Source organism: Barbatula barbatula, assembly GCF_947034865.1.
Source record: "Barbatula barbatula genome assembly, chromosome: 11".
NCBI classification, from domain to species: domain Eukaryota; kingdom Metazoa; phylum Chordata; class Actinopteri; order Cypriniformes; family Nemacheilidae; genus Barbatula; species Barbatula barbatula.
In genome coordinates, this window is record NC_136774.1 from 17,847,835 (window position 1) to 17,860,213 (window position 12,379).

At 40.4% G+C, this 12,379-nt stretch overlaps 1 protein-coding gene across 1 annotated transcript in view; it reads right to left on the bottom strand.

Annotated features, from left to right (window-relative positions):
• The window catches only part of notch2 (notch receptor 2), a 38,772-nt gene that overhangs the window by 12,843 nt on the left and 13,550 nt on the right, over positions 1-12,379 (bottom strand). Inside the window, exons 3-8 of the mRNA XM_079467946.1 lie at positions 3,395-3,660; positions 2,458-2,799; positions 1,753-1,875; positions 1,168-1,401; positions 805-960; positions 151-336 (exon numbers count right to left, since the gene is read on the bottom strand). Coding sequence (XP_079324072.1) covers positions 151-336; positions 805-960; positions 1,168-1,401; positions 1,753-1,875; positions 2,458-2,799; positions 3,395-3,660 — 1,307 coding nt within the window. The remainder of the gene's footprint in view (positions 1-150; positions 337-804; positions 961-1,167; positions 1,402-1,752; positions 1,876-2,457; positions 2,800-3,394; positions 3,661-12,379) is intronic.

Sequence of the window (12,379 nt, forward strand, 5' to 3'; positions counted from 1 at the left end):
GGTATTAATCACTGTGTGGGGACTCAGAAAGGTTTGTGTGATTATTAGGTTTAGGTGTTGGGGTAGGGCTAGGGGATAGAAAATATCATAAGCCTGATATAAAATGATGATGGAAGTCTATGGAATGTCCCCATATGTGTGTGTGACTACCTGGCATACAGATGCAGGTGTAATCTCCTATCTGGTCCAAGCAGGTGGCGTCATTCATGCAAGGATAGGAGATACATTCGTTGATGTCTGTCTCACAGCGGGGGCCCGTGTAGCCCGGAGCACAATAACAGGTGAACGAGCCATCTGTATTCATACATGAGCCACCATGCTCACATGGGTTTGGCCCTGATAGACAGCAAATGAAACAACGTCAGAAAAATGCTTAAAATCTTCACATACATAGTCCCACATACAGTACATAAATCTTTGCATAGATAACTTGCAACTGATTTTATTGCCATCTAGAAGATCTGAGCTACAATTATTCTTATTTAGTTTTTTATTGAATATGATTGTTTCAAAATGTAATGTCTTGTGTTTTAATTTACAAAACAGTTTCTCGCCAATTTAAGTTGCACTATACGTTTTTATTCTCTCATCAATGGAAAATATGTAATGCTCCTTAAGAATTTGATTAAATTATAGCAGTAGGTTTTAGACAAATTAACACTGTAAATGAGAATATTTAACCACAACAGTAATGCATGCAAGCGATACATAATATATCTTGCGTATGCAGGACAGGAAGAAAATAAGAGAGAAATAAAAACAGAGCAAGATGAGGAAAGTCGTAAGGGCTTCCAGTGGTCTTACCGATGAAACACTCGTTAATGTCGTCTGCACACGTGCTGCCCTTGTAACCCGAGGGGCAGTTACAGTTAAACTTGCCATTGACCGGGTTTGTGTCGCACTGAGCTCCCATCTTGCAAGGGTTACTGGTGCAGGCATCATCGATGTGACACAGCAAACCTTTAATTATCAAAACAATTGCAATGGTTCATGTCTGGTTTAATATGCGTTGTGTGTATACTCCAAAGAGTATACTACTTTATAAAACTGTCCATACTGATGAACCAGTATTATTTATTTTTGACATACAATTATCTTTAATTATCAACTATTATTGCATCACACCGTGCATGGTGAAGTAGATCCCCTTCACATTTTGTTACTCACCAGTTTTGCCAGGAGGGCAGCTGCAGACGAAAGATGCAACACGATCAATGCAGGTGGATCCAGCGGTGCAGGGTGACGCGGCACAGTCATCGATATTCTCAGAGCAGTCGAGACCGCTCCAGCCGTTCACACACACGCAATTGTAGCCGTTTAGTGTGTTACTGCATGTACCTCCATTCTGACAGGAGTTGGGCTGTAGTCTGCATTCATCCACGTCATTGGTGCAAAACTGACCTGGGATCACAAAGGTCCAGATTTCAACACTTACTTATTTATTTCTTTTTGGAGTTTTTGCCTTTGTTTGCAAGGAACAGTGAGAGCAGGTGACAGGAAGCGATGTGGGAGAGAGAACAGGGTGGGATCGGGTCTGCCCACGAGGCTATCAGCTCAGACAGATTTCCATTTTAATGGAGGGTCTTATTACTTCAAGCAATTTGTTGGTTTCATTCAAATTAACTGTATGGCTCAATACAACAATTTACAAATTTAAGTAAGTGGGGGGTTTTATTGACAGTAATTAGAATGAAAAGACACAAAATCACTCAAATGCAACACAGATAAGAAAAGACCTCCACGTTTCCATACCGGTCCATTCAGGTGGGCATTGGCAATTGTACGTGTTTACTCCATCCATGCAAGTAGCTCCATTCTGACACCGGTGATTTGGACAATCATCAATGTTCACCTCACAGTTTGTTCCATTAAAACCTGATCAAAGAAAGAGAATGGAGAAAATTACATCAAACTTGCTCTTAATTCTACTCATTAGCTGGTTTTAGTGTCATAAAGGAGCTCTGTCTCACTGTGGCAATATTAAAATGTAATTGCTCAACTTTAAACCACGAACAGACATTTCTCACGTTTCGGGTTCACTGCCTGAGGTCAGAGACTGGTTTTGGCCTGTTGCTGTGTTGTGCCAGCACATCTATCATTAAAAGCTATACTCTTAAAGATTTTTAAAGTCTCTCTGTGTGTTTCATCCCCAAACAAATACAGATACAACCAGCGTCTCGGATAAGGGAGTGACCATGAGGACATTTAGAAAACAGCTAAATGCTTTAGTCTGAGATAAAAACAAATTCACCATTAATTTTAATTCTCATTTACTCTCACCCTCATGCCATCCCAGCTGTATATCAATATCACTTCAATTTAAATTCAGCTGAAGAATATTTTTAATATAAATTGACTTCTGATCTAAGTAGCAAGAACAATTTAATTTCTGCTCCAATTTATCAGATTGTCATGCTAGGCTTGCAGCCGTTTCCTGTTTACTCTTATGGAACTAACCTGGAAGGCAGTGGCATACGTAAGTTGTGTCAGTCATCTGCCGGCATGTTCCACCATTGAGGCAGGGTGATGGAGAGCAGGGTATGTAAATTAACTCGCAATGACGGCCCGTAAAACCGGGCGGGCAGTTACACTGATATGACCCCGGGGTGTTCACACACAAGCCTTCATTCTTGCAGGGAGAGGGGGACGAGGCACACTCATCAGTGTCATTAAGGCAACGGGGGCCATGGTAACCAGGGGGACAGGTACAGGAGAATTCCTGGTTTGGGAGAGCTTGGCAGGCACCCCTGTTGGCACAAGGGCTGGACAGACAACTGTCCTCATGTTCACAATGTTGACCTGGAAGGACAATGGAAAAAAACAATACTTACACTTGAACAGCCAAGATTTATATTCATCCATGTCATTACTTTTTATTATTTGTTCAATACTTGGATTACAATAACTATATAGACATGGACAATGTTGGCATAAATGATTGGCACTGCATGATTCTCTGAAGTTTGACTGTGAAGCACAAATAGTTTATATGGCTTAGACTTTGTGTTTAACTGTTTACACATTTACACAAACTATGTAATCCTTATATCAATCAGTTACATTATATGTACAAAGACATAACTGGCTGTCTTCATTGACATTTCACATTTTGAGAAAGAAGCACATGTGGCGCTCACGTGTGGTGCTCACATGTTCATGCGCTCTTCACACATGTGATTCCACATGTTAGCATTTTAAAGCTGCCACTGGCCAGTTAAAAAGCAATATTAGCTAAAGCTAAACGTTTTATAACTGATTACAAAAGAGCAAATGGATGAGCTGCCACCTAGACAGCATAATAGGTCATCTCAGGCATGTTCCAAAGAATTAATCCTATAAAATTCAGTTAAATTAGAAATCACACGAGCATCCTAGTGAGGGAGAGAGAGCTGACCTGTCCATCCAGGGGCACAGCGGCATTTGTACTTGTCTTTGGGAAGGAGCGAGCACGTCCCTGCATTGCTGCAGGGGTTTTTAGGGTAGCAGGCAGATTTTTCCTGGATCTCGCAGTGGAGGCCTTTGAAGCCCAGAGGACAATCGCAGCTGGGGCTTACAGGAACTCCAGGCAAACTCACAGTGCACTCTCCTCCATTCAGACAATACCCCACGTGACACGGGTCTCTGTGCTGGCAGTACTCGCCTAAGAAACCAGGAGGGCACCTGAAAGACACACAGAAAAAGAGCATGACTTTTGCTTCATGAAATAGCCACAAATGGACATTTGCTTATACAAATTAAAGTGTGTGTTAATGTTTTAACTACTAATCATCACAAATAACTGCAAATTCATTTGTTTTTATTCCACTGACAATCGTAAAAGAAACCTTCACTCTCTTCTGCTCTTGAAACCTTTAAGTAAAAACCTTTAAGTAAATCATTCTGCCTTTTCAACCAAATCCACTCCACTTCTCTTGAAAATATTTCACATTACAAAAGGTAAATGGGTTCTAAAGACCATTAAGTCAGATAGGATTTGATGGCAATAAAAGGACAGAATGATGGCAATACCAAATGCTAAATCCTACAGAATGTATCTTATTGTGCGCATGTGTGAAATGATGCATGTCATGAGACAGTGGGACACATTTCTCACTGCAGATCTCCGGAGTCTGAGCACATGATGACTAGAGCTCAAGAAAAGAAAATTACATGATTGCAAAATGAGTTTGAAAAAGCATGACATCTCTCTGCCCACACTTCCCCCATCTGACCTTTTGAGTTATTGTGGTCTAGACTTCCCAAAAAGACTGTATGAATTTGACAAAGCTAATACGAAGGCTCCAGTAAGTCAAGTTTTAAGAATTGTAATAGTACATTTAGATGTCTATGAAAACAATAGTAGTCTACAGTATATCCTATGGTAAGGAGGCCTGTTTGGGTGTGTGTACGACTATACCACAGCAGGCTGCCATGCGGGTGCCGGCATCCCAGAGGACGGTCAGGTAATAGAGATGAGGGACAAAAAAGCTCCTTTAACAATGTCTGTGCTTGTGTGTTTAGTCCCGCCCGTATGACCATGTGAATGCACCTACTTGAGATTCTAAACAACCCGTTTCTCAAAGCGTGTCATACACAGAACACACACATTCAAGACACACATTCTCCTGTCGTGACAGGTGAGAAGTGGCAGTCTTTGCTCACAATCGGAAATCTTTATGCCACACACACGAGGAAAAACACAACGTTTTTGCCACAGATGCCAATGTGGGTGAAATAAAAGAAAACGGGCAATAAAACCGTATTTTGCATTTAATCTAAGAAAGCATATACCCACACGTACATGTACTCAATAGCCATAGAAATACTACATGCAAACACGCATCCTCCAAGCATTAAAATGAGTGAGCGTGTGTCATAAATTAGCAGTCTTAGTCTGACCACCCCGCACGAGTGTGATCTGGCCCCGTTTCCAGCTGTGTGTGTATGAGCTCTGGGGAAAGAACACACCCACAGCGACCCTCTGGTCACAAGATCACAGCGGCGCTGACAATAAAACAACAACAAACACGCTTAAACTCGGCGCAAGCAAACAGCCTGGGCTCAGGGGAGCGAGCCTCTTTCAGCTTGACTTACAACTGCTGTCACTTTATACTATTCAAAGACATGTTTCTTTCTTTATCTCCACTTGAATTCACCAGGTAAACCTGAGTAGAGCACCTTTTCTTTTCTCCAGGATACCAAAGCATTGGATTATACAGATCGAATTACATTTTTGTTAAATTACTGAATCGGCTGCGCCATACAAAGTTATAATAAAATCTGTCACAATGGGATAACAAATGGTATCTTTTACTCTGGACTTCAGTGCGTTGTATCATTATATTCTTTGTTAAGGCTATATTACAATTTTGTTTGAATAAAAATTACTTGCGTTTGACATGCGTACTATGCTACAGTACGTTTCAAAATTCATTTTCTCCAAAAACACTCATGTCCAACTGCTAATTCAGAGTAAAAATATTTATACTTATAGTTTAGCTTATTATCATTTGGCAAAAATATAAATTCCCTTCCCCCGGTGTGATGATGATTTACACACACATCATACACAGATTTTAAACACAAAATGACTAAACTCTGCAGCTAAGCTCATCTATAGATTCCTTTGTTATCCTTCCTGCATTTTTCTTTCTCTCCGTCTCGTTCTCGCTGTTTTGCTCGAGGTGTCAGATTTCTACAGATGGTTCATATTAGCGCGCCCCCCCTCTCTGGCTCCCTGACCTCTTCATGTGCTATCCACGGGGCCTGGGGTGAGTGGGTGGGGGAAAAGCTCTTTCTAGTTCATATTTTTACGAGACACCTCATCAGGATTTACATTTCTGCCCACTCACTTAATTCGTACAAAACGTCACCTCTGAGTTTTTACCTCACCCCCGAAACCACAGTACTGAGATTATCTAATACCAACCGGCCGAGGGTCTAGTTAGTTTCACAAGAAGTTGTCAGAATGTGACATTAGACAAAATATCACCTCTACATTTTTACCCCACCCCCAAAACCACAGTACTGAGATTATCTAATACCAACCAGCCAAGGGTCTAGTTAGTTTCACAAGAAGTTGGCAAGATGTAACATTTTACATTGTGCACAAACTGCAACTAAACATAGCTTTTTCTAATTCTACTGTCGTTGTTTTCTTTATTTTAGAGAGTCCGACATATTTATAGAAGCAGACAGCCGCCCTATGTCTGCTCTCTAATCTATCCATCCATTTTAAGCTTTCTCAAATTTTTGCTGGAGAGGCGAACAAACGCTGAAAAAAACCCAGAGGGAAAACAGAGCAGATGAAAGGGGGAGGGGGACAAAATGAAAAAGTAACACGGTGAAAAAAAAAATAGAAAAAGAACAAAAGCAAGTGAGAAAAGAGAAGAGAAAAAGAGAGAAAGAGATGACAAGAGTGGAGAAGGGTGGAGCCCTCTAGGCTAAAGTGTTATGGTCAAACTAAGCGCGGCTTTGAATTCATATGTGCTATAAATCTGATCTGAGAACCACATGTCTCACTAAAGGGAGGGTTATCCGCGCTTTATATACTCTTTCTTAATATACTCTTCCTCCCTATGCCTCTCTCTGCAAGGCGCTTTTCAAATGAAAATAATTTCAAGTTTAAATTTCATATCTTGACACTTCAGGGCATGGGACTTCGTAAACATAATTATTTGTAACATGTATCATAAACAACAATGGTAACAGATTCAATATGAAATGTTACAAAAACAAAGACATTTCCTGTTGGTGCAAACACATTTAAAAAAGCTCATTTTGAAAGTGAACTACTCCTTTAAGCAAAACAAAAGGCAAACATTTAGAAATTGGTTAGGAATGAACTGATTCATAATACTGAATGGCATTAATAAACAACAACGTTTGAATTCCAAAATGTTTTAGTATCTTGTTACAGAAAGAAAACCTTTTACTGGATTCCACTAAATCAAGATGATTATCTGCAATTATCCAAGGGGTCTTTGTTCTAGATGACAGGAAAGGTGGTCTTTATATATCCCCAAGAGGTCCTGGGTCAACAACACGCCCATGTCCGCAACCATGGCTTTTCCAAAATGAGCGGGACTAATCACAATTTGTTTAACAGATGGAAACATTTATTGTGACGATTTTAGAAAGTCATGTGACGTCCTGATGTGTGATCTTTTTCAAACAAGGCGCAGCATTTGCAAAGATTTTCATCCTTATTGATTTGTTTGATGAGCTGCAACAAAGAATGCAAATGTTTGGGTTGTATTTCGATATCAGCAAACACCACCAACTCTGCTGTAGTTTAATGGAATGCTAACAAGCGCTAACTTCCCAAAGAGAGAGTTAGTAAATTACTTGCAATTTACCAAAGGGCTCTCATTCCAAGAGCCCCCCTGTCTTTTAATTGTAGGGCGATTCCCTTCAAGCAACCTTGGGTTAAGCACCTTTCTCAGGAACACAATGCGGATTAGGTCACAGTTCAGAATTGAATCAGCCACCTTTGTGTCTGCATCCTACAACTGTAATAATCACCTCCACCCTAGTGTGACACTTAGGAAAAGCAACGCAAGGTTTTAAATAATCACAACAAAACTATGCTGTGTTACCTAAAACCGTTTGTGTCTCATTGATTGTTCTCAAAATCACGTCACCTTTCTGTCACTCAGCTCCACTTGTCAGCATGATGTGTCGTGGGTTTAAGGCCTGGTTGCCACATTTCCCACTACTGTGTGAAGCCTCCGGCGATAGGAAACATTTGTGAGAATTTGTGTGAGTGTTCTCAATAGACTCTGGTTCATCTTGAAGTGGGACGGCCCCGTTCTGGCCTGCAGCAGTTGTTGACAAGCCTCACACAGGTAAGCTGGCAAGGATGAGTAACTTTCTTTCATGATGAACTGTTTTGTACCAGTGTGTGGTTTAGCACATTCAACACACACACACACACACACACTTAAAAATCACACATTTTCACATACACCGATGCCATGAAGTACAGGGACTATCCTAAATGAGCTATAGCAGCTAGTTTATCTTTATAGCTGCCAAAACATAATGCTGACATAAAAATAAGTATGCAAGAGTATTAAAGAAGGATGGAGAGAAAGTAGACTTTAGTCATTATTATTAGCTTATATAAAACAACAAATATGTTCTTCTGATGTTTGCTATGTTGTTTTAAATGCTGCACAATTCTTTGTAAAATATAAATCTCTTTTATGTAAAATAACAAAAATTGCTACTCAAGAGGCTAAAAATCAGTCCTGTTTCAGTATAAGATTTATTTTAGGAGTATCATTGTCTTGTGAAAAACCATTGTGTCTATGAGCGACCCTCACTAAATACAGCATCTGAGTTCCGTGTTTGTGTAAACGGTGCTTGAGTAAATCACGACCTCTGCTTGCCACTCTTCACACACAGTTGAGCTGTTGACTTTAGCCGGAGTGTTATCAACAGTACTGGCTAAATGTTTCCTACCCGCTCTCTCTCTTTCGATCTCTCTCACTTTTACGACTAGAGTTTCTGGTTGGCAGTCTTCCTGAGGCCATCACACATTGAATGTGGCTTTGAAACAAATCAGCTCAGCCTGCAGGCATACAGAGATGGAAAAAGAAGTGAGGAAAGACGTGCCAGAACAATAGAACATGTTAAAAGAAAGGGATGGTATAGCACGAAGATTAAAAAGGAAGAGAGAGAAAGAGATAGATCGAGAGAGAGAAGGGGAGGGAGGGAGAGAAACTATCACAATGAAAATGCCCAAAAAACCTACAGAAGAGATGATTGACGGATAGATGAGGCGAGAGGTATTGACAGGGTAATCTCTCTCTCTACCTCCTCTATCTCTTACCAGCAGGCAGGCTCATCTCTGGTTTCACCCTCTTGAGCACTAAAAGACGTCTCTATACTGTTATGCTCTCCCCGCAGGCACATTCTACCTGTCAGATCAAACAAGCGGCAAGCAGACTCTACTCTCTCTTCCGACTGAGGGGGGAGAAACGGGTGAAAGGAAGGAAGTGAAGGGTAAAAATTAATAAGTTTTCACCCCTTACACAGGCCAAAACAAAGAGTTCTTGTTTGAAATGGGGGAGGGAAAGTACACTTTCTGCAAAGCTATTCAATCCAGTCTTACTTCACCACACTCAAAACACATATACGTCGCCAGCTACTCCCTCACTGCTCCCTTACTCGGGCTGAATGCATATTCATTAGCGAGCTGCGAAAGTCTGTAGTTGTGTTAGTTTTCGATTCTTCTGAATTGTCACACATTGCACAAGTCTTTATGTTTTGCGCGTTTTGAAACTGTGGTTCTTCTAGGAAGACGCTAAAATGGAAATTCTGCAAGTTGCTACCTCACATGCTTCTATTTTTTTTAAAACACAACTGCAACTACATTGACACACAGGCACAACTGAAACAAGAAACATTTGACTACACACGACACACAAAAAATGACATAGACATTCAGGTGACACACAGCTTGGTTCTCACACCCTGGCTGGAGGCTTGCAGATACACCGGTCTGACCGCTCGCACACACACACCCTGCTCTGCCAGGCTCTCTCACAGTTCTCTTCCTGTACTGAGCTCTCAGTGTCAGAGAAAAAAACACTGAAAAACACCTTGTTGACTTTGGTTCTCGGGTGTCACCTCACCTACACAGAATGTATTAGTAACTCCTGAGAGCACCTTGTGTCAGCCTGTTCCATTTTGAGACTGCACGCACACCCAGGCAGCCATTTCAGGTGGCTGAAAGAGTGCATTCTTCCAGTTAGGCAGAGTTCTTCAACTTTAAGAGCATTCCAGCACTGTGCATTCGAGCTGTGGAGACCCGAGAGCTATTGGATCCGGCATCCACCGGTTGTACATTTTGTGTTTCAGCTGTGTGGAATTTCAGAAAGTGGATGACTTCACTCATCCTTCTTATTTAAGCTTATCTTTTTAAGACACCTTTCTTTCCTCCCTCCGTTAGGTAAAAGCAAATATGGATCTCTTTAATTCTTCTGGATAAGATCAGGAGACAATTTGAGTCAGACCTGGGCTGGAATTAACAATCATATCAACAATTGCTTAATTTCTTTTTTACGTAGGCTGAGTAGGGCTGAACGATTAATTGCATTTGCGATTAAATTGCGATGTGGTGAAAGATTAATTATGGGGATACAGTGTGATGCGACCCTGCTCGGAGCTGACCAGTTCCATCTCAAAAGCATAAAAAATGCACAGCATTTTCAAAAAAATTCCCAAGGTGCATGGGACGGAAGCTTGCTCTCTCGTGGTTACTGCCTGCGGGTGAGGAGAACGAGTTGCATCTCATTAGCGTTGCAACTGCTTCGCTCTCTATTTTACCGTGCTTCGCGTGTCTGTATTTGAACCATGAGCCGTGGCTGAAAAGCACGTTGCACCCCATGCGCGCCAAGACTGCGCCTGTCTCTATTTAAGCGCGCTTCCCGCACATCTGCATTTAAAGTAATGAATATGTACATTAACCTGTTGTACAATGGCCTTAAGCTAGACAGGATGTGGCACTAACGAAACTTAAGTGTAAAAGAGCAACAGCATGTCAGTTGTGTGGTACTATTTTAGCTGCGCAGTGTCAGGTATTGTGTGTGCTAACATTAATGCATCTTAATTCTACTAACGTCATGCAGCACACAATAATAAAAGTCAATATATAAGATAATACATACATTCATAGTTTATATTTTTACTTCAATCAACATGTTTATCATATGTTTATTACAGTGGCATTATTAAATTACTGAGTGTGATAAAGCTACAGTTTTGTTTTATATTTATGTAATCTGCACTGTTGTTTCTGTGATTAATGACTGTTATGTTTATTTGTCAGTTCTTTATGTCATGATAATAATTACATGATTACTTGGCTAGAAATTGTATAAATCATTCAATTTATTAGTATGATTGGGGTAGTTCTATAAAAATATATATCAATCAATTCGTGCATCAATTTATATCATCTTAAGTCTGGTCTATAATTTATGGTAAATCTGTTTGATATTGCGTAGGTTACCATGACGTATTGATTTTCTTTATTAAATAATACATAAGAGAAGGTTGTTAAAAAATAATCGCGTATTAAATCGCAATAAGTTTAATACAATGGAAAACAATTGTTAAAATCTGATACTGTTTTCCTCCTCTTCACTGCACATACCATATTATCTTAAATTGAAACAACCCTACAGTATAATGAGTATGATGTTTTTTCTAGTTTCAGCCCAACGCAGATAGAATTTTCCCGTTCTGCGCTGCGTTGTTTAAATAGCAAATGCATTTGCACTCATTTGTGCGCCCATGGGCGTGTTGGTCTAAAGAAAGAGTTGTGCTCAGGCTAATTGTTGACGCGTTGCTATTTTGAGGAACTTTTAATAGACAGCGCAATAGACCAATTCAAACCTGGTCTAAAGTCAATGGAGCAATATTTTTTTTGTTATATAAAGAGCGTGTTAGGAATATCCGCCTATAGGCAGGTGCACAGCCCTAGTACAATCTGCTTATTACACACATAGGGACGTGCAGAAGCAAACAATAATGCCAAATATTTATAAAAATGAATTACAATGTAAAAGATTATTATTGTGGACATAAAGATAAAAATCCGTCTTGTCCTGTAGATGGTCTGCTTGCGCGCTTTAACCTCCTGCACGGGCAGATGAGTTTCATTTCTGGAGAAGTGTCTGCTCTTCCGAATTCCGCCGTGTAAATAGCGAATCCGCAATGCCGCGAGAGCAACTGGCTCTTAAAGGGAATGGAAGATGACACTCTGCACGTTACGCCCAAAAAACACCCATTACTCATTAAGAGAATCGGGAAAACCTGTCACAACCATGCACCCAGGCGTGCCGACCGTTTTCCCGTCGTTAAACTGGCAAAAGTGGACTCGGACATGCCCTGAGTGCACCTGCGCTGTGCGCTTTAAACCATGTACTTAGATTGTGAAAATAGGGCCCAAAGAGTTTTAAGACCGCGTATCACAAGGCAAGGCAAGTTTATTTATATAGTACATTTCATACACAATGGTAATTCAAAGTACTTTACATAGAAGAAATTAAAATATCCATTTGATAGAACAGTGAAGAGATAAAAAAGATGTATAGAAAAATAAAATTTAACCAGTTAAGAATATATTTTTTTAGAATAGACATTCTAGTCGGACAGTCAGAGGCACAGTGCACATTAATTACATGCAAAGTCAAACAGATGTGTTTTGATTCTGGATTTGAATGTGACTACTGTGGGAGCACATCTGATCTCTTCTGGAAGCTGGTTCCAGCTGCTGCTGGCATAATAGCTAAATGCAGACTCTCCTTGCTTAGAGTGAACCCTTGGTATTTCCAGCTGATGTGATCCTAATGACCTAATGATATTCAATGAGCATATCTGCAATGTA